Here is a 21,841-nt window from a genome sequence, read left to right as displayed (position 1 = left end):
GACAAGGGAAACTGGGATGGTCTGGTCGTACCACGAGAAGGCAGGAAAACCAGACAGACGTTTATCATGAGGCCCTGAGCAGGATGATACCAGGACATTCTGGCCACTCTCTAATTCTTTGATGACCACTGACTTGATCAGCATTTATTTTCTGGGACATTAAATTATGTGGGATAAGGAGGAACTTTCAAGTGATGCAAATTCAGGACGGGGTGGGTAGCTGGGGGTTGGGGATGAGGGTGGCTGTCGTGTTCAAGCCAGAGATGTTCCCTTCTAGAAGGTGAAAAAAACACCTTTTCCAAACTCCCTGCTGTTATTAATCAGCAAACGGCTGAAGAGCAGGTGTGCATGAGTGAATTTTGGGGTCACGGAAGGTAATCCAGTCTGGCCAGGCTGAAGCAAGTGACCCGACTCTCTGCCTGATCCTGAGCCACTGAGCCAGGGGATTAGATAAGGGGATTAATCTAAATCTCTCGGGAGGAGAGGATGATTTTCGAGAAGGCCTGGCACCCAAGAAATGAAAGTTGGACTTGGTGACTTCAGGCTTGCTCACTGGGATTATTGTGATTGAGACCCCCTGGGATGTGGGGTGAGAAACAGGGAGCTCATAGGGACCTGGGAAGAATGGAAATAGGAACTCGAGTTGGGGGGGCTGGGGTGAATTGGGAGTTCATACCCTTCGCAAGGGGGCAGTTAAGACCCAGTGCTGGCCGGTTGTCACCAAATAGAGCCAGCTGGGCCGGATTTGGGTCCTAACTCTGTCTTTTACTCACTTTGTGACATCAGGCAGATCACTTCCCCTCTCAAGCCTCAGTTTCCTCATCTGTAAAATTGGACAATAAGAGGACTCACCTCATGGAGATGTTCTGAATGAATGAATGTTCGCAAATGCCTAGAACAGCACCTGAAATGCAGTAAAAAGCACTATATCTGAAAATTTGCTAAATAAATAGGTAAATAAGAATGTAGATCTTTCTACATTCTTTGTTGTCAGATCGTTCAAGGGAAGTAAATCTGGAAATCTAAGTTTTAATAATCACATTAATGGCAAACACTCAGGCAGTTTAGAAACACCTTAAGTATTGACACAACTTTTTGAGGTCCATACTGTTATTACCCCCATTTTACAGGTGGTGAAACTGAGGCACAAAGTGATCACATAACTCTCCCTCAAGTTACACCCTAGTGAGTGATAAAATTGGAATACAGAGTGACCAACTGTCCCAGTTTTGGCACTGGAAGTCTCACGTCCCAGGAAATGCTTCTGTCTGAGAAACCAGCACCGGTGGTCACCCTAGATTCAGATTTGATCAGTGTGGCTCCAGCATCCTGCTCTTAACCACTGTGCTCTATTTTTTTCTTGCACAGATGCTTCTGATTTTTAAATGTTCCCACTGTGGGCCAATTTGCAGTTCCTGAACGAATCTGCTGTTCATGGCATCAGATTTCTCACTGGTACAGAGATGTGCCTCAGGCATGATCCACCATTCACTCCATCCTTCAGCCCCTCTCTGAAAACTGGGGTGGGGGGTGGCACTGAAATGCTAAGCTTCTAATCTGGTGACTAGCCCTGAAGAGTCACCTCATTAGGACAAGAGACACTCTAGGAAATTCCAAAGGATTTAGGAACTCTGTGTCAGGAACCAGGATCAAAGATCAAATATAGAACAAAAGATGCTCCTAGTAATAACTACTACACATGGGGCCAGGTGGGTACTGGAAACGTGAGGGGGAAGGGACACTTTGTAAAGTATATGATTGTCTAACCACTGTGCTGTACACCTGAAACCAATATAAAATAATATTGAATGTCTACTGTAATTGAAATAATTAAAAAAAGAAAAAGCTCCTCATGCTCTTACCACTTAGGCAATGACAAGGGTTGCAGGAGCATTGAGAGCCTTCTCCCTCTCCCTCTCTCTCCTTAGCTCAGCATGCTGTACCTGTCCATAGCGTCGCATGCCCGAGCCGGGGACCATGACTGGGAGAGGAAGAGAGCACAGATGGGGAGCGGGGAGGGTCCATTTATTTACTTTTCCAAAAAAGACGGAAGCATTTGGCCCTGCTCCTGGTGCCAAATTGAAATTAATGCTGGCCTCACTCCCAGGCTTGTTCCCATTCCAGCCAGAGGGCAGAGTGTCTGTAGCATCCAATCCAGGAAGGTCACTCACCCTTCACAGGGGAAGGTGGGGAGGATCTGTGACAATCGAGGCCCCAGAAGGAAACTGAATCCAGTTTAGATGGGCCAAGGGACTTTAATGAAGGGACTTCTCTCAGAAGGTGGGCAGGGTTACGGGATCAGAGGGAGGTAGGGGCACCAAGAGACTGGCAATCGAGGGAGGTTATCACCACAGGAAAGGTAGGAAGAGGCAGAGGAAGGACCGAGTATGACAGAACCGTGGAGAAGGCAGGGGCCAGGTAGAGGGCCATCTGGACAGGAGTGGTAGCTGTCAAGGTTCGCAGCCACCACCAGAGACTCCCTGCTGAATGAATCAAGGAACTCAAACCCCTGCCACTGGGCCCAGGCACCTAGCTCATGGGCTCCGTGCACTGGACAGTCAGCACCTCTGTCCCCAAGTTCCCCAGCAGACTTCCCCGCCTCTCCTTGGCCACCCCAAGGTCTCAGGCGGGCTTGCTTTCTGTAAGACTCAGTCTCCTCCACTCAATTCTGGGAAGCTGAGATCAGGACACTGTTCCAAAATGGGAACTCATGAGAAGCAAGCTGATTGGAAGAGGGGAGAGCAGAGAAAATAGTCTTTACAAATAAGAGGCCAGGTTGAGAGAGCAGGTGGTCCGGGAGAGAGCTGGAGAGAGGCGCTGCCTTGGTTTCGGACAGCTTTCTAGTTCCTGTTTCTTGTTTTCCAGGGGGATCTGCCTCCAGCTTACGGGCAACAATGTATCCACATAATTGAGCATGCTTTTGGCTGCAAGTAAGATAAATCGCAGTCCAGGCTGTCTTAAACAATAAGAAAATGTATTTATTCCTTTAACAAGTGCAGGGCCAAGGCAGATTTCAGGTATGGTATGATCCGAGTTCCAGCTACATGGTTCTGCAATTCTCTCTGGACTCTTCCCTCCATAATGTGTAGGCTGTGATCTCACACTGGCTTTCCTCATGGTTACAGAGGGCTGCTGGCAACAACAGGGACAACATACTTCCTTGTTCCCATCCATGGAGCTAGAAAAAGCATCTCCCTTCCAACCCTGGACTGTAAGTCCTTCCCTTCTATCTGATTAGGCCACTGTCAGTTAGCTGCCTGTTCCTGGGCCAGTTGCAGTCCCTAGGAGAATGCTGTGCGTAGACTGGCTTAAACTGAGGTCCTAAGTTCAATCATTGTCAAGGGATGGCTGTGATTGGCTAAGAGTAATGGAGATCTGGTGTGTGTGTGTGTGTGTGTGTGTGTGTGTGAGAGAGAGAGAGAGAGAGAGAGAGAGAGAGAGAGAGAGAGAGAGAGAGAGAGAAACTTCTCCTGGTCATGTACACTGAATGGGAGAGGGATGGTTACCTGAATAAATTGAGATCTTCTAGGAAGGGGGAAGGGGGAACAGATGCTGAGAGGCCAAAAAAAAAAAAAAAAAAAAATCACTTAGAATTATTTCCAGTGAGTTTCTGATCCTTGCAGTCACAGAGTCCCTTGGACAATCAGCTTTCTGGCCTATGGCCAGACACCTTGGCCTAGCCACTCTGCAGCTTGATTTTCATTTCCTCCTGCATTCTGTAGACTCTGCTATCGCCAACCTTTCTCAGCGCTGCCTCATCATTTGGCAAGCTGGCATCTCACTGCGCTCCAAGCCCCACTGATGGAGCTAAAGATCCCTTTAGCAGAATCGATTCTGGCATGTTCTAATTTTAAAAGCCTTGCACTTCTTTGCATGGGGGATGCTGAGATCTGTGCCCATAAAGACAGAGAGAGTAAATCCTTCTTCGGAAAGCCTATTTTTAACAAGTCCTGAACCTAATTGAACTTAATCATCTATCAGTTGCTGACGCTTGAAATGTGTGAGTCACTGGGCTATGTATGGAGCTGAGGGCTAGATTGGCCCTTTAAGTGTCATAGGGATGGTCCATATCAGCTTCCAGAAGAACCGCTCAGGTTTGGAGCTGTGGCTTCCCTCAGGGTTGTGGTAAAGCATGGAGCTCTAGAGACGAGACAGACAGCCATGGGTTCAAATATTGGCTCCCTCACTTACTGCAAAAGTCACTGTTTCTCCAAGCCTCAGTTTCCTCATCTGTAAAATGAGGATGGTTTTATGCTTGCCCCAAAACGCTCATGAACCTTGAGAAGGAAAGACTTCTTGTGACTAACTGGGCACAAATTGATAACCAGAGTCTGCCAGCCAGAGGCCTGCATTTCAGGGAAAAGCCACAGACTGGGCTCTCAGCCTCGTGCACGTGCTCCTGCCAGCTCTCAAAGGAACTCCTGGCATCATCTTTGGACCAATGGGCTGAGACTCGCTCCTGCCAATCGAAACTGCTCTGACCAATCAGACTGTGCAAATTTGGATTCTTCATTTGCATAACATGGACCAATCAGAAAACAGAGCGGGAACTTTCTCTATAAAAAAGCAGGCTCCCGCTTGTCCCCAGAGCTCAGGGGTAAGAGAACCGAGAGCGCGGCGCGGTTGAGCCGCAGCTCGCTGGAGGGACTAGGAGGGAGGGTGGAACTCACATGGAATAAAAATTGACCTAGAAAACCAGTGCTCCCAGCCCCAGAGGAAGTTCGGTTGGCTTGTATTTCAGGGTCTCTTGTTTAAAAAAATGTTTATCTTTCAAACTGCCAAACTTGCTTAGGCCAGTGACAAATGCTTAGGCCAGGAGCCCCTGGTGACTGGGGTCCCACTGGGGTTCCACCCGCTCATGCTCGCCGAGGGTGGGCTGGGTGCTCCTGGAGAAAGCACGGGCAGATTCCCCTGCACTGGGCAAGTTCTCTTAAATTATTTCTCTCTCAAGAATTGGGTTCCTTTGAGTTAGTGCATGTGAAACAAATACCCCGCAGGTAAGTGTGCGTGAGTGTGAGAGCGCGGAAGGTGGGGCGCGGTAAGGAGATAGTGGGGATGCGGGCGAAGGAGAGGGAAAGGCGGCGGGGTGAGTCAGGGAAGGAGAGCGCCTATGGAGTCGGGCAGTTACTCAGCGTCCTAAGGGTGCAGCTGGCCGGTGGGGGGTCGCTGCGGAGTGTGTCGTCCCCCCTGCCCCCAAAGCTTCCCACGCACGAGCTGTTCTGTGAACCCCACCTAAGGGCCCTGCGCCCTCTCAGCGCGTTCCAGGGAAGAACGCCCCCTCTGTGCGGGTCACAAAGGCGCCTCTCCCAGGGGTCCGAGAGCGCCCGCACCTGGGGCCCACGCACCCACGCGGAGGACACGCCGCAGCAGCGCTTCTGCAGGCTCCCGCGTGAGTTTCCCCGCGCGTGGCTGCACCTGCTGCTCCACAGCGACCCCTTCTGGGAAGAGGCAGAGACGTGGCTGTCCCCAGCCTATCCAGACTCTGGGCTGCCCTAAACTTGAAAATATCATGCGCCCCCCCCCACTTACACATAAATTATAGTGTGTGAAATAACTCCAAGAAAGTCCAACAAACTTCCATTTCACCCCATAATGATCCCCCGATTTTGTTTTTAATTTGTGGGTGTTACTACATCCCGGCTTGGCTAGTGCCCCAGGCTCGTGTTTAACATTCCACCAGGTTATGCAGCTCTGGCTCTGCTTCTACAGGCTCCTCCTGGGAGTTGGGGTGCAGGGGATCTCACAGCCCTGGAGGGCTTGTAGGGTTAACACTGTCGCCCCCTCCTCTGAGCACCTACAGACCAAATGAGTTTCAAGTTATGACATGATAAAAATGCCACTCAGTACCACTGGCTCTTGCTTTAGGGCGGGGGGTCCTCCCACAGCCGAAGCTGGGCGAATCTTGCTCCAACCCTATCAGGGGACACACTGCCCTGATGCCATTTGCCCCCTCTTTGGGAACACAGGGAGCAGGAAGGTTACTGATACGCTGGAACCATCTGCCCGGCTCCTAATAATAAATCTTGAGAGGAACAGGTTTCAGGCAAACATTACTTAAAAAAAAAAAGAAAAGAAGCCTCTTTTCACACCCGGGCAGCCATCTGCCATGTCCTCCTCATGTGCCAAGCTGTGGGCGGAGGAAGGGCCTGGGGGTAGGGGAGGGAGAAGGTGCCCCTGGGGCCTGCATGGCCAGCAGGGTGGCTCACAAGTCCTCCCCCTTTTGCCACTGCAGACAGGGCACTGCAGAGAGAGGGAGGAGTCGTCGCTGGCTTTGACCTCCCTGCGTCCGGAATCTTGAGCAGAGGGAAAGCACACTTCCTTCAAGATGCCAATGGTAGGTAATAATAGCTCCCGTGTAGACAGAGCGTACTGTGGGTCAGGCACTGCGCTGTCCAGTGTAGACATATCAGCTCATTTAATCCTGACGACAAATTTATGGCTGTCCGTTTTGGAGATGAGAGATGAGAGGCTCAGAGATGCTGAGTGACTCACCCAAGGTCACACAGCGAGGCTACCTCTTCAGTATGCAATAATGAGGCCTAGCCTCCTCTCATCCTGGCAACCTGGGGGTGGGAGGGGGGGGTTGCTTTCCCATGTCAGGCAGCAGCGGCTGACATCACCAAGGGTGGTCTTCTGCCTCCAGCCGCCCCTTCCTGGCCTCTGCCCTTGAGCTGAGACGTGGGCCTCGCTACCTACCTGACCCGTTGCTCATGTCGGCCCTGCCCTCGTCTCCCACAGTTGAAGAAACACAGGAGGAAAGACTCCGAAGGCCTGCAGGAGCCTTCAGAGAAGGAGAAGGAGCAGCTGGCCGAGGCCGAGCTCCGGAAGCTGAAGCAGCAGTTCCGGAAGATGGTGGAAAGTCGGAAGTCCTTTAACTTCCGCTCCCAGCAGATCCTCACGAGCCAGCAGTGAGTGGTGGTCAGGGCTTCGTACCAAACGGACCAGAAGAGAATGTTGGTTTGGGTTTCGTGGGGCTTGTCTTCTCCTGGGGTCTCGGGCCAGGGCCCTGCTTCTGAACCCAGGCTGGGGACCCTGGGGTGACTCCAGTGGAGGGGGGGGTTAGTCCCAGAACCCAGGGTGTGTCAGTGAGGGGCCTCAGGCGTGACATTTGAGGGCCTGCTTTTCCCTGTTGCTGACCATGCGCCTCTACCGCCCTGAGGGAAGGTCGTTGCAGTCCTAGACCTGCCTACAAGGCCGACCGACCTTCCTTTTGCTTTGACCAGCCCTCTGAAAACCTAAATCAGATAGGCCCCGGTGCTCCTCTCTCTTGTCTCTTCACCTTTACAAAGACCTCCTTGTAAGGGGCTGAAATTTGGGGAAAGTCCCAGCTGCCAGGTTGGGAAGACCAGATGCTCTAGAACTGAGTGTGCACTCCCGTGGTCCCTAGCACATGTGGCTGTTCACATTTGCAACAAATTAGATCCAGTTTAAAATTCAGTTCTTCAGTTGCACTAGGCACATTTCAAGTGCTCAAGGCCATACGTGCCTGGTGGGTGCTATCAGACAGCATCGCTAGAGACCATTCCCATCATTGCAGAATGTTTTATTGGACGGTGCTGTTTTGGGAAAGTCTGGCTCAGGCTGCCTGTTTTTGTAAACAAAATTTTACTGGAGCACAGCCACACTTATTTGTTCATGCATTGCCTATGGTTACTTTGTTGAGTAGTTGCAACAGAGACGTCTGGTGGGAAAAGCCGAAGATAGTTATTTACTTTTTGGCCCTTTATAGAAGAAGTTTTGCAGACACTGCTCTAGCCGGTGCTTCCAAAACTTTAATGGGCATGTGAATCACTTGCAGATCTTATTACAAAGCAGATTCTGATCCATAGCCCCTGGGCTGGGACCTATGTTCTGCGTTTCTCCGAACTTCCAGAGGATGTTGAAGTATCCGGTCTGCCAACCGCACTGAGCAGCTGGTGTTAGGGTGCCCAGCATTTGCCAGAAACTTGGCCTCTGTGCCATTTCCCATTGTTCAGTTGTGCAGTCTCCTGAGTCTTTTCTCTGTCTGAGATCCTCGTTGGCCAAATCTCCCACCCTCTCTCTTCTCCAGAGTAACAGAGGGAGAGAGAGAAGGAGACTCATGTCAGCCAATTTAACAAATCACTAGCACCCTGGGTAGAGAAGCCGGTGGAGGTTAGAGGTTACTGTGCTGATGCAAAATTGAAAAAATTGTCTGATGGGTGTGCCTCTCATTATCAGAGATAATTGGCTGTAAAGTCCAGAAAGAAAGTCTGCAAAATCAGACAGATTCCAGTGAGCTGAGGTCAAAAGAGAACATGGGGGCTCCCAGCATGTCTGGGTAATGGGTTTTGACAAGCACAGCTGCAGATTGTACCCTAGGGGAAAATGCCCCCAGATGAAGGCAGAGCAATGGGAGTTGCGGTGAACTGGATCGCAGGCAATCTGAATTCTAGACCTGGACCGAAGACTTGGGCGGGTCCCTTCCAGTGCTTGCATGGGATGTACCTCTCCAAGTCTCCTTTCACGGTGAAGGAGCCTGTAGCATCTGAGCAAGGTGAACTTGGGGGTGCACGGTTAATCATGTGCTTCTTTCCTAACAGCAAGGAAATCAAGACCCTGCAAGAGGAGCAGGATGAGATCACCCTGCTTTTGAGTCTCATCAAGTCCTCCAAGAATTTGGACCTGAATGAGAAAAACTCCATGGAGCTGCGCTTCCTGCTGCAAACCAAAGAGGACTACGAGGCCTTGATTAAATCGATGAAAGTGCTATTGGCTGAACTGGATGAGAAGGTTTGGTCTTTCTCTTAAAGGGCTAACCAGAACACAGAGCAAGGGGAAGGCATGATGGAAGTACCCATGATGCCTTAGGCCAGATCTGACACCCCCCCCCATCTTCACTTTCCTATAGGTGACTGTGGTCACTGTCTCCACCACCTTGTAACTCCTGATCTCCTGATCTCTATTGGTCTTTTTCCCCACTGTGATTTCCAGTGCCTCCCCACTACACTTTGAACACATTTCCAAATTGTTACTGTATCAGTCAGGAGATATTTGGTTATGCTGCAGTAACAAACATCCCCCCAAATGAAGTGGGTTAAAACAATAAAGGTTTCTTCCTCATTCATGCTTCATGTCTATCAGGGATTGGCTAGAAGGGGACAATTCTTGGATGTCTGGTGCTGTCTCACATGTTGCAGGATGTGTGACATCTCATGACCCACCTATTAAGTGCCACTAGTGTCCCATCATTGCAAGAGTCCAAAAACACTCCACGAGGTTACAGAAGGCCCATTGGGGGGGAAGTGCCTGCTGGAAAATTTCTGTTGGACACCATGGTTTAGGGTAAGGTGGAATTTATGTCCACAGGTGAGTGAAATTTACATACACAGATGAGAGCAAAAACTCTGAATCGCCTCATTTTGCCCCAAACTGGCTAAGATTAAGCTGAATTGAGCATGGATCTGAGAGAGAAATTAGAATTCCATTTATAGGAGAAGAAAGAATATTGCAGTTTTTGTTTTCACACACTCAAGTTAGTGAACTGTTGAATTTGTACCCATACCAATGTTAACACAGCTGGGTTTTCTTTTTCTTTTTTCTTCAGATTATTCAGATGGAAAAAAAAATTACAGACCAAAAGCAGATCTTCACAAAAAAACAGGAGGCCAATAACCCCAAGAAACTGCAAAAACAGATCCATGTGTTAGAAACTCGTTTGAATCTTGTACGTAAAGTGTTCTCTACAGCATTGCCAACAGCTCCGCCTCCCTTTGCTCAGAGTTAAGAATGAAGTCTGTGGAGCCGTTGGCAGAAGTACCCATTTAGTAGGTTGACTCAGGAGGTGGTGAACTGATGGTATACGTCTCTCACTGTGTTCCACCCACTCTGTTCCACCCACTCTGTTCCATTCTCTCTTGTTGGCCCATTGTTACCCAAGATGCCTTTCACCTCTTTGCTCTTAGCACCTTAGCACATGCTGCTGTCCCCACTCCCTCTGATCTCCCCCGCTTCCTTCTGGGATGCCTACTCTTAGTTCCCTGCTTCAAAAACTCCTACTTGGTTTCAAGACGCAACTCAAATATTACCCTTCACTGGGCAGAATTAGCTAGACTTTCCTCCCCCATGCCAATCTGCTCATGCCTGTATCAGAGCTAGTGCCTTTTGGTTGTTGTTGATGTCTCAGAAATATTAGGTATCGACATGCATAAATTGATGAAAACAGTGGTGTTTGCTGATCACCTTCTATCTACTGTGACTTTGGCATTAAGCAGGATTCAAATGCAAACTGGTTCAAGCAAAAATAGGTAGTACATTGGTCACAGAAGTGAAAAATTCAGGGAGAAGTGGTGCCTTCAGGCATAGATGGATCTAGGTGCTCCTAACATGTCTTTTGGACACTTTATCTGTCCGTCTCTCCTCATAGTGAATGTCATTCGTGGGCAGCCCCCAATGTGAACAAACACGAGCAGAAAGGCAGCTTTTCTCCCTTAAGGATTCAGTCACAAGTCCCAGTGTTCCCATCGGGCCAGCTTGGGTCATGTTTCCATCTCTGAATCAGTCACTGTCGCCCAAAGAATGGAATATGTGGACTGGAGTCACGTGGCTACCGTTGGACTGCCCTCCTCCCCTCCAAGTTGGAGAGGGCAGCCCTACCTAACTATTTGGTCTGAGAGTTAGGGAGAAGTGGTTCCTCTAGAAGAGCAAAAAGAAAGGGGGAAGGAATGCCAGGCAGGTACAAATAACACCTTCCATCTGGCTTGAGAAATTGCAGCTCCCAGGACACAAGCTAGAAGAGAGGGAAAGGGGATTCGGAGGGAAGCCTGTTCCTAACTCACTACACAAAGCCCTGAGCTTTGCCAAAACTCTGACCACTAATCTTTAACCAGGAGGGGCTGGAGCAAATTTGATCTGGTCTCTGTCTGCCTCCCCCAGTACCCTGGAAGCCACTTGAGGGCAAGGCAGTATCTCTTTAAATCCCTGCACAATGATTTGCAGCCATACCTCAGAATGGCTAGGATGCATGTTAAAATGCAGGTTCCTGGGTCCCCTCCACAGTCACTGAATCAGAACCTCCAGGGCTTGGACACAGGCATCTGCACTATTGTTAACCCCCAGTGAGGCTAAAGGGTCCCTTTGGTTAAGAATTTTAATGCTTGGCACAGTGTGAGGCTCAGAGCAGGTGCTCAGCAGACACCTGTCGATTGAATAAGTGCATGCTTGATTTAATGACTTGTCTGTAGAGGTCAGCTTTTTGTTAGAGGACTATTCAGATTTTCTATTTCTTCCTGAGTTAATTCAGTAGTGCCTTGCTTGTGTTCAACACTCTACAAAGCACAGGACAGCCCCCACCACAGTGCATCATCCAGCCCAAAATGTCAACAGTGCTGAGTTTGAGAAGCCCTGCTTTCAAACAGCCCCATCCCAACTTTTTTCATGTTATCAACTTGTTGCAGAGACCTGGTCAGGTGTCCTGTAGAAAGTTCTGCTTTGTGGATTTGGCTGACTGTTCCGCATGGTGTCATTTAGTTTGTCCCCTCTCACCTGTAATTACTGAAAAGTAGAAGTATAAAACTATATGAGAAATTTGAAATCTAGGAAAAGTAACTTGTCAAAGGCCACTTGAGCCAGTTGGTGGCCAACTTAAGCGTCTCACCCAGTGCTCCAAACCACTGTTCTGTGGGCCTGGGGTGAGGGGTGGGGGAAGACCTCCCAGCCCTCCGGCTGCCTTCTGGAAGCTTATCTCATACTCCGGGGTGAGCCTGTTTTGAAGCACACCCTCCGCACAGGTCACCGTACAGTTCGACAAGATGCTGACCACCAACGCTAAGCTCCGGAAGGAGATTGAGGACCTCCGGTATGAGAAGGCAGCTTACGACAACGCCTACCAGCACCTGCATCAGCGCCTGTCCATGCAGAAGAAAACCATGAATGTGGCCATTGAGCTGTCTGCTCAGGCCTACGAGCAGAGGTGCGCTGAGGGACAGACCCTGGGCAAAAACGTCTCAGAGCCCTGCTGAGCATCTAACTGCCCACTCCAGGCCTCCTTTGCTTACGTGTTGAGGAATCTTAAGTCATTATGATAACTGACTTTTGTCAGTTATTCTGACATCATAATAACTGAATAAGCACTGACTGTGTGCCAAGCCTGATGCTAGGTGCTTTGGGTAATATTTCAACCTTCACAAATGCCATAGGAGTTATTTCCCCATTTTACAGACCAGGAAGTGGAGGCTTAGAGATGCCAAAATACCTGAGATCTAGGTATATGACAGGTACGGTGGAGCTGAGATTCAAATCTCTGTGCTATAGTATCTCCTCCAGAGGACCCTGCCTCTAGTCCTAGGGGTCCCCCTCAGTCTGGGCTGTCTCCTGGCTTTGCACTCACAGGGGCAAAAGACGTATTTTAGCTGTGACAAGTGGCAATAATGGTGATAATGCTGATGGTGATGATGTTGACGGTTGTGACGATAATGGTGGTGGTGGTGGTGGTGATGGTGATAGAATAATAATTTCCTGGGGGTGGCTTAGCCCTGGTGGATCCTGTCATTCAGGTCAAGAGGGTTGTTCCTCCACTCCCTGATTGAAAGAAGTGACGGTCATTGGCAGAAGGTCCCTCTGGGCTGGTGAGAGAAGGGAGGAGAAGGGAGGGTCCCCTGGACCCTCAGGCTCTTCCCCCCCTTCACCCAGACTGGAAGCCATGGCTCGAATGGCTGCCATGAAGGATCGCCAGCAGAAGGACATTTCTCAGTACAACCTGGAGATCCGAGAGCTGGAGCGTGTCTATGCCCACGAGACTAAGCTCAAATCCTTCCTGCTTATCAAGCTGAACGATCGCATGGAGTTCGAGGAGCAGGCTAAAAAGGAAGGTACACTCTCCTGAGGGTAGAGGGGGCCAGATCTTAAACCCTGCTGAGCAGCTTGAGCTTCAGCCCAAGGATAATGGGGATTCGTAGCATGTAAAGGGGTCATGTGACCAGATGTGCCTAGAAAGATATAGAAAGAGCCTCCTAATTGCCCAGTGGGAGCCAAATCAGAAAGATAAGACTGTGTTTAGGAGAGTTGGGGCTGTTGCAGGTATCCAGGCTGGAGAGATGAAAGTTTGGAGAGCTTTCTTGGTTCTAATTGAATGAGTTTGGCAAGTTGTGAGCCTGCCTTGGGCCCTCTGTCCCCAGGGCTTCCTTGAATTTCAAGTGTCTTGTCCCTTGAGAGAACTTTGCTGACCATCGAGCTCCCCCATCACAGCACCTGATGGGTCTCCTCCATTGCACAAACCACAACGGGAGTCACTGGATTTTTTCTTCTGTTTAGTTGGCTCTCTCTTTTTCTTTATTTTTTTTAGTCTGATTCTTCCACCAAAGCTCCATGGGGCAAAGATTTTTGTATCCACAGAGCCCAGCTCAGTGTCTGGTACATAGTAGGTGTTCAGTTAAGATATTTAAGGAGTGAAGTTCCTGCCCCATCTCCCCGGACAGCTGAGCCTCCCCCCAGGCACAATACTAATAAGCACAGAGCACGTCTCTGCTGGGCGCCGCCCCGAGCGCCTTCCTTTTCAGACTCACTGTCGCGGGGTTTCCTTCCTAGTCCTCAAGGCGAAGAAGCACAGGAAGAAGAGCAAGGGTGAGAGTTTTGAGAGCTACGAGGTGGCGCACCTCCGGCTGATGAAGCTGACTGAGGATGGGAACATGAATCATCTCATCGACGAATTTCTGGCCAAGGAGGACAAGAACTTCGCCTGGTTCACGTACGTCACGGAGCTCAACAACGACATGGAGATGATGGAGAAGAAGACCGAGAAAATCCAGGTCAGGGCAGCCCTTCTGTCCTCGGCCTGCGACCCGCCCGCTCCCACAGCAGCTTTTCCTGGTGGGGGCTCAGGGTCACATCAGTTTGGGAAACACTACATTTCTCCCAGTGTCCCCCCCCTGCATCTTACCCTTTCTCAAATGGTATTTGTCTTTCAATTGATATACACACTTAATGTGGTCATGTCCCCTCACTTCAAGTGACATTTATAATCCATGGCATGTTTAATAAGCCAGGGTTCAGTAAACTATAGCCATGGCCAAATATGGCCTGTGGCCTGTCTTTACGCAGCCCATGAGCTACGAAAGGCTTTTATATTTTTAAAGGGATACAAGAAAAAGAATAAAAGTAATGTGCAAGACAGACCACATACGTGGCCTATGAAACCTGAAATATCTACTATCTGGCCCTTTGCCTTAAAACCTTGCCGACCTCTGTTCATCAACAGCTTCACAGAATTGAGAAGAGACGGTCAGTTCCTCTTGGAGGGTCTTGATGTACATGAGCATAGTAAATGCTCTGACAAGTCGTGTGGTAAAGAAACCTGTTTGCCTTCTTTGAACCCCTTCATTTCCCAAACTTCATGGGCTCCCAGGCTCCCTACTCCCCAGAGGATACATAAACGGCCTTTGGAATGTGTGCAAGGGATAGAATCTAAACTCAGAGTGATGCTCCAGGCTCTTCAAAATCTGGCTTCGACCTGCCCCTGCGGGATCAGCTCCCTTCACGACCCTCAAGGCACCGCCTGCAGCTGCTAGTCCCCTCCGTCCCCAGGCATTTCCCTCCTCTGAGGCTTTCCTTGTGCTCTTTCCCCCTCCCCACACCCCTGCTTTTCTTCTGATGAAATACTGATCATTAGTCCCAACCTTGCACCAATGTCACCTCCCCTGGGAATTCATTATTCCCCCTGAGGTCCCAGTGCTCTGTTTATATGACAAGGGGAGTCACTTCCTTTTGTAATGTCACTGTTTCCTGAGTGTGGGGCTCGTATGCTGGCCATGTGCAAGTAGATAAGAGCTAGAAGACACAGATGAAACTTTTAATTTACCAGTGATGAGTTAATTTTAATGAGGATTAGCAAAAAATAGAGCTTGCAGAGCAAACTTGTGACTTAGATATTATTAGTGTGATAAGTAATAATCACTTATAATAATAGTAAACAAATAATGATCGACATAATAAAATAAGCAAAATTTGATCCATTGGAAGAGGTATCTGAGACCTTACCTTGTGGCCTTGCTTGTGGCATCAAAGTAGGGTTTAGGTTAAAAAAAAAAAAAAAAAAAAATTAGAATTTTAACATCTGACTTCACCCCTGCCTGGAGGGCTGTGGTTAGAGGTTGTAAACTGGATGTATGCAGCCTTCACTCTTTTGCCTGGTTTTCCCCACCTCCAAAATTTTAAATCTATTTGTTGCCAGCATTTAAAAATCAAGATATTCCACATAAAACTCTGGATTTCTCACTTCTCTTGGAAAATTGGATTTGACAACTCGGGCCCACTTTCCCGTGGGAAGCTTGATCCCCTCTAATCCCCCCTCGATGCCCTCCTGCCCTCTGTCACCCAGACCCGCTGGGGTCGTTTGCCAGCTCCAGCTTAGGTGCTTCGCCACTGCCCTCTGGTGACCGTCTGCAGTATTTCCCGGACGGCCTTTGAATGCAAAGAGATCTGCAGGAACATGGAAGGATGGGCTGAGAGTTGGCAGGACCCAGAATTCTCATTCTTGGAAGGAGCACCTTTCTAGTCCCAATGGGGTGACAGAGACAAGCCATAGAGAGTGATTTGAGGACTCCAGGCGGAGACTGACCTGGCTGGGGAATGGTTCCCAAACAGAACTGACCTAGATCTTTCCCATTCACCACTTCCCCTCTTAGCTACACAGCTCGCCTCTGGCGTTAGGATGGATGTGTCTTCACAAGCTTCCAGGTGATTCTGGTTCACGCTAGAGCTTCAGGACCTCTGCTCTGGAGCTGCCTGTGGCGATTTAAGTTTAAACTAATTTAAATTAAATTTAAAAATTAGTGGCACCAGCCACATGTCAAGTGCTCAGTACCCGTGTGAGGCTTGAGGCTGGGGTACTGGATGGTGCAGGCAGAGCGTTGCTACTGTCACAGAAAATTCTATTGGCCACACTATTCTAGACATTTATCCAGAAAAAATGAGCCATCCGCCCTCCCATGCCCTCACTGTTCTGTCCACTAGGAAGCCTCCAGGGGCATAAGAAGGGCTCAGGGGTTCTGGGCTCCTTGGGTTGGATAATTTAAATCCTCAGAAACTCCTTGAGGCACAGGCTCATTTCCAGGTGTGGCAGGGTGGGGGGAGCACCCACTTTTCCTCATGGTCGGTTTTCTCCCGAGCAGAATGAGATCATCCGCTTGCAGTCCCAGAAGCAAACATCGGAGGATAATGACCGATCTGTCCTGAGAAAGCTGGAGGTAAGACTGGGAAGGGGAGGGAGGGACACAGGAGTTTCCGTTTTCTGTCTGTCAGGCAGCCAGTCAGTTGGCTCTCAGGAGGAGTAAGATCCCTGCTCTGTGACTCTCTACTGGCCTGAGTCACATCTTGACGGGTCCTGACCCTTTGTCATAGGCAGACTCTGCTACAGGTATTGCTGCAGAATTCTGTCTCAGTCTTCTTTTCCCCCCTTGTCCTGGCTGTAGCCTGTTCTCGATCAATAATAGTTACTACAAACCTTTCTTGAGCAGTTGCTACATACCAGGTCCTAGGCTAAGTGCTTTGCTCGCACTCTCTCATTTAATCCTCACGACAGCCCTATGAGGCAGGTGCTCCATTTCACAGATGAGGAAACAGGTTCAGAGAGGCTGACCATCATCATGGGCCGATCACCAGCATATAAAAATAACAAGACAGAATAGAAAGAACACAATAGAAAAATATTTAGAGTACACAATAAGAATATGGATTTTTGAAACTTCATTTTATTAGATACACGCACATGTAAGTATGTAGGTAGGTAGGCATTAGGCTGCAAATATAAAATGTATTTCTTCCTGTGGGCCAGGATTTTTTAAAAAACCAGCTTTCAATAAAAAAAACCCAAAACTAACCCAGTACACATGTAGACATACATACACATATGTAAGTGAAATAAAACTTACACTAAATAATACCCTAATACCTGTAATGCATACGAGCACTTTTCTCTTTCTTTCCTGTTCTATTTAATTCATTTTTTAAAATGCTGATTGAGGTCCGTTAAATTGACCTCGCGCCCCCTTCGAGGTTTGGAAACCTGCAGTTTGGAGACCCTGGCCCCAGAGGGCCCCTGAACCCTCACCCCCACTAAAAGTCTTCAGGGATGGGCTGACCCCAGGGTGGCAGCCGGGCTGACCTGGGGTGGGAATCGGGGTCTGCCACCAGGAGAAGCTAAAGAAGACCACTGAAGAGGCAGATACGTACGAGAACAGCTACAAGGAGATCCACGAGACCTTGGAGAAGCTCACACGCTCGGTGGAGAATCTTTTTAAGAAAATAAATTGTGACGCCACCAAGATCCTGGTGCAGTTAGGGGAGACAGGGCAAATCACCAACATCAACCTTCCACAGTACTTTGGTGAGTCAGGCTGGGGCCCGTTAAACTCTTTGGGACCATTTCCAGAGCTCTCTGTAACCAGAGGACTGGATTTTTTGGTGGCAGTGAGTCTGATGGTGAAGCATGTGGACATGTAAGGTTCTACTCTTACAAGCTGGGTGACTTTGGGCAGCTTTCTGAACCTCTCTGTGCTTTAGTTTTTTTCATCAAAAGAAAGGAAGAAATTATCTTTCTCAGGCCAGGGACTGCCTGTTTGTTGTTACTGGATTTTTCCTTCTATGCATCCACAGTCTCTACCACAGTGCCTGGCTGGTAGGCGGAATGAATGAATGAATGAGCAAATGAATGAATGAATGACCCCGGTGACTGCATGGGGCTATGTAACACAGTGGGAAGGGCAGTTCCCCCAACCTGGGCAGATCAGGGAAACATTCCTGCAGGTGGCAAGGCCTAACCTGAGTCTTAAAACACCAGTAGGGGTTACTCAGGGAAGAGTGAAGGTAACGGCATTTTAGGCAGAAGGAACAGCATGAGCAAAGGCCTGGAAGCCTGAGACGGAGCGAGCACTGAGGAAAAGGCAGCTGTTTAAAGCAGGGCAGCCTGTGGCTTCCAATTTTTACTGTAACCCCGTGTTTCTCAACCTTCTTTTCACGGTCGCCTTCCAGGGAGCCTTGTTAGACACTCTTTCCCTAATTGCCCATCCTCATAAAAATGTAACACTGTGATATACTGTGTAGCTGTTTATGTCCTGTATGTTTATCTGTGCTTTATACCTTATAGAGTCGGTTTATTTTTTGCCTCTCAAGAACCCTTTTGGGGTGATACTCCCCCCCGAAGAATGCATGGTGTAACCCAAGAGAAAGCCGTTGTCCGCATAGGAACTCATGACACCTCCCACGTCCTGTTCCTTCCCTTCCTCTCCAGCAGGGGGCGCCACCCCAATATTACCTTCAATCGGGTCTCTTGGCAGTGATCTTGACCACCTTGTTTTTTTTCCAGCCATTATTGAAAAGAAGACCAACGACCTGCTGCTGTTAGAGTCCTACAAGCGGATCCTGGATATAGAAGGGGTGGAGACCGAGACTCCGCCAGCCTTCATCAACCCTTTCTGGGGCAGCTCTGCCATCCTCAAGAGTGCAGAGCCCATCAAGGCCATCCCCCCAGTGTTCAGCACTGACCCCTTCAGCGACAAGTTGGATGAAGGTGAATTCTCTTTCTACCCAGATCTGGCTCAGGGCTCCTAGGAAACCTGTGGTCACGAGGGTCTGCCATGTTGAGCCTCCGTTTCCCCCTTGTTATGAGCCTATCACTTTCATTGGGTGCCACGTTGATGGTGGCCACTTGACATGGTTCTCTTAGTGACGCTTTTCCCTTTGGCCCAATGGCCGAGCCACGGGTCCTGAAGTTTCGTTATCCCGGATATATATATATATTTTTACTGATTTCACAAGAGAGGAAGGGAGAGGGAGAGGGAGATAGAAACATCATTGATGAGAGAGAGTCATTGATCGGCTGCCTCTTGCACGCCCCCTACTGGGGATCGAGCCTGAAACCCGGGCATGTGCCCTGACCGGGAATCGAACTATGAACTCCTGGATCATAGGTCAATGCTCAACCACTGAGCCTCGCCAGCCAGGCTATCCTGAATATTTTTAAAAATCACAAAGGCTTTGTGACCATCTAAAATGAGCCTTAAAATGTTCAAAATTTCCAAATTGGCAAGTTAGGGGCTCACAAGATTCCCTGATCTCATCTCTCACTCTCACCCTATGCTCTGGAGTCTCACTCCACCCATGACCTCCCTTGGCCCCATCCCGTCCAGAAGCCTTAACTGTGGCCCTTCACACATCGGCCCATTGATCTTCCTTACTTTTGGAGGCAGAAGCTCATGACACCCCCTGTCACGGGGGGAGCCGGCCCTTCTCTCTGAAGCTGGGGATAAAATCCACCCCACCTGGCTTTTGGAGGTCAGATACACCCAGTAAGCCTGTAATCTCACCTGTGGGGTCTCAGATGAAGGTGGGAGGGTGTTCACTGCAGCCGCAAACCGGAAATGACTGAAATGCCCACCCATGAGATTGGTTATGCTACTGTTCACCCTCACACGCAGTGGAGTACTCTGTAGCCCCTATAAAGCATGTGATGGTATATAATGTCATATGTATGGTATATATATATTCAGTGGTTCTCAGCAGTGGGTGATTTACTCCCCAGGGGACTTTTGGCAACGTCCAGAGATATTTTTGGCTGACACATCTTGGAGGGGCGGGGGTGCTACTAGCATCTAGTGGCCAGGGATGCTGCTAAAATCCTACAATCGTACAATGCACAGGACTGGCCTTCATAACCCTGATAGATAATAGGGAGAGAGAGAGGGAGAGAGATGAGGAGGGAAGCTGAGGGATGGAAAGGGGGAGATACCTCCATTCTGCACATGAGAACACAGAGGGTGTATAGACTGCATTAGGGTGGATACTTCTGGGTGGTAGTTTGCAGAGAACTTGACATTTCTGAGTTAAACAATTCTGTATTGTTTAAAAAAAAATTTTTTTTACAATGACCTTGTGTCCCTTTAGTAATCAGAGAAAAAAGCAGGTTTTGAAAACGCACGCTCCGCCGCCTCTCCGAGCAGCGTTGGAAGTGCGCAGGTGTGCCAAGGAGGGCGCGGACTGCCAGCACGCACGCGCACGTGCGGGCACGCTTCTGCTCGATTTAGCCGAGGCATCTGCAGCCTGGCAGGAGCGAAAGCTGGGTCGGGTGTCCGCCACCTTAGCACAGCTTCCCTGGGCGCTGTGAGTTCCTAAAAGGGGGCTGGCGGGGCGTAGACCACAAGGTCAGGAGCTCACGGAAGATGCCTTCCCCTCTGTGCGAGGGGATGCTGATCGACACTGGGTTCTCTCAGCTCACTAGCCTTGATGGCTCATGTGTGTGAGTTAGAAGAGGCACCCCTCTGGGCACATTAATTAGAAAAAGGTGGGTAGACGTGGTTTGGCAATCAGGTGGGGGCTGGACTTCAGCCCATTCATTCGTTCGTCTCTACCTGGCATCTTTTTGCATCTACGCCCTGAACAGCTGCGCATGGCGGCCCTTTCTCCTTGAGATTAAACCAAACTCACCTGGGAGAAAACAGGTCCAGGCATCCCTGAGCAGTACATCTCTGCCTGTCTTCTTCTGCCCTAAACCTCGAGAATGGTCGTCATGGAGGAAACCCAAACCAGGCTTGGACATCCTTGCCTTGGGCACCCATGAATGAGGCAGAGAGGCACTGTCTCTGGGAAGGAAGAGTGTTGGGCTCGATTTCCAAACTCCTCACCCGGGTCTCGTTTTTGGCCAGTGGAGCAGCCCCTGGACCACAGCAGCCTTCGGCAGATGGTGATCAGCAACCACACCACGAGAGAGTCTCGAAACAGGGATTTACAACGGGAAAGCGCCCTGAAAAGGGGGACTATCTGAAGAAGAAGGGGGACTACCCAAGAAGAAGGTAACAGTCTGACGTTGTTGGGGCCACATTTGTACCATAACCAGATAGAATAAACATTTTGTTCTGTAACCCCAGCGCCTCTTCACACACAGTGCTACGAGATGAGGGCACTGGGAGCCACCCAGGACCAGGATAGAGGAGAGGAGGGGTTGCGGTCCAAAGCCAGCACAGGATGCAAGAGCTGTGTGAGGCCACCATGGCGCCTGAGAACCTGAGATTGTGGCCAGCACAGGTTGCCCCTTGCCATAGTCCACACTGCGAGCTAAGCGTAGGGGCAGGGGGAAGCCAAAATGTCGATCTTCATGCCCCAGAGTCACACGGGGTGCAGCAGCCACTCACAGGCAGGAACTGGGGCCACATAACTTCTGTCTATCTGTGTGTGTGTATGTCTCATAGATGACCATGTCACTGCAGAGCTGTGACCAGGGCGCCTTTCCCTGAAGCACATGCTGCACTTGAATGACCAGAGCCGGGGCCCCTCCCAGGCCTCCCCAGGACCTGGCTGTTTCTGCAGGAGCCCCAGGTAGCAGGTTCCGGGCATGGGAGATATGGGTCATTGCAGTGTATGGAACATGATGGGTCATCATGCGGTGGGGGCCCCCTGGGTCCCTGCCTGTCCAGCTTGCTGTTGGCTTTGAAAGGAGCCCCATTTTCCCGGCAGCCAGGGCTGATGTTATGACAGGGACTGGTGGCGCTGACCCTGAGCTCCTTCTGCAGGGGCTTGTTGTTGTTCTTGACCCTTGAAGACTCCCTCCCCCTGTGCCTCCTCCGACCGCCTGGACCCTGTCATTCCTTCTAGGTGATCGCAGCTGCCACTCTCATCCCCAGTTGCAGCTCTGTGCTCCCATCCCATCATTTGCTTGCGCTGTGTCCTAACTTCTTGGGATTCTCTTGAAAGCTTACTAGGGTCTGATGTTCACTCCCCCTCTTCCCGAAAGGCACTGGGATTTTCCTTTGGGGAACAGCCACATGGTTGGGGAAGGGGCTGATTTTAGCCCCATAGAGAGACGAGGGTTAATCATGTGACCTGGGTCTGTCAGTCA

At 49.7% G+C, this 21,841-nt stretch overlaps 1 protein-coding gene across 1 annotated transcript; it reads left to right on the top strand.

Annotated features, from left to right (window-relative positions):
- Window positions 1-6,325: 6,325 nt before the first annotated feature.
- CCDC63 (coiled-coil domain containing 63) lies at window positions 6,326-20,770 on the top strand. Its single transcript, XM_016203029.2, has 11 exons — window positions 6,326-6,334; window positions 6,745-6,908; window positions 8,562-8,751; window positions 9,566-9,685; window positions 11,748-11,929; window positions 12,649-12,827; window positions 13,543-13,763; window positions 16,125-16,199; window positions 17,146-17,338; window positions 18,317-18,520; window positions 20,652-20,770. The coding sequence occupies exons 1-11, from the start codon at window positions 6,326-6,328 to the stop codon at window positions 20,768-20,770; spliced, it is 1,656 nt and encodes a 551-aa protein (XP_016058515.2).
- Window positions 20,771-21,841: the final 1,071 nt, after the last annotated feature.

The sequence above is a fragment of the Miniopterus natalensis genome, chromosome 20 (assembly GCF_054644295.1).
Source record: "Miniopterus natalensis isolate mMinNat1 chromosome 20, mMinNat1.hap1, whole genome shotgun sequence".
Lineage (NCBI taxonomy): Eukaryota > Metazoa > Chordata > Mammalia > Chiroptera > Miniopteridae > Miniopterus > Miniopterus natalensis.
The sequence above is the reverse complement of the archived record's forward strand: the minus strand, read 5'-3'. Positions and strand labels throughout refer to the sequence as shown.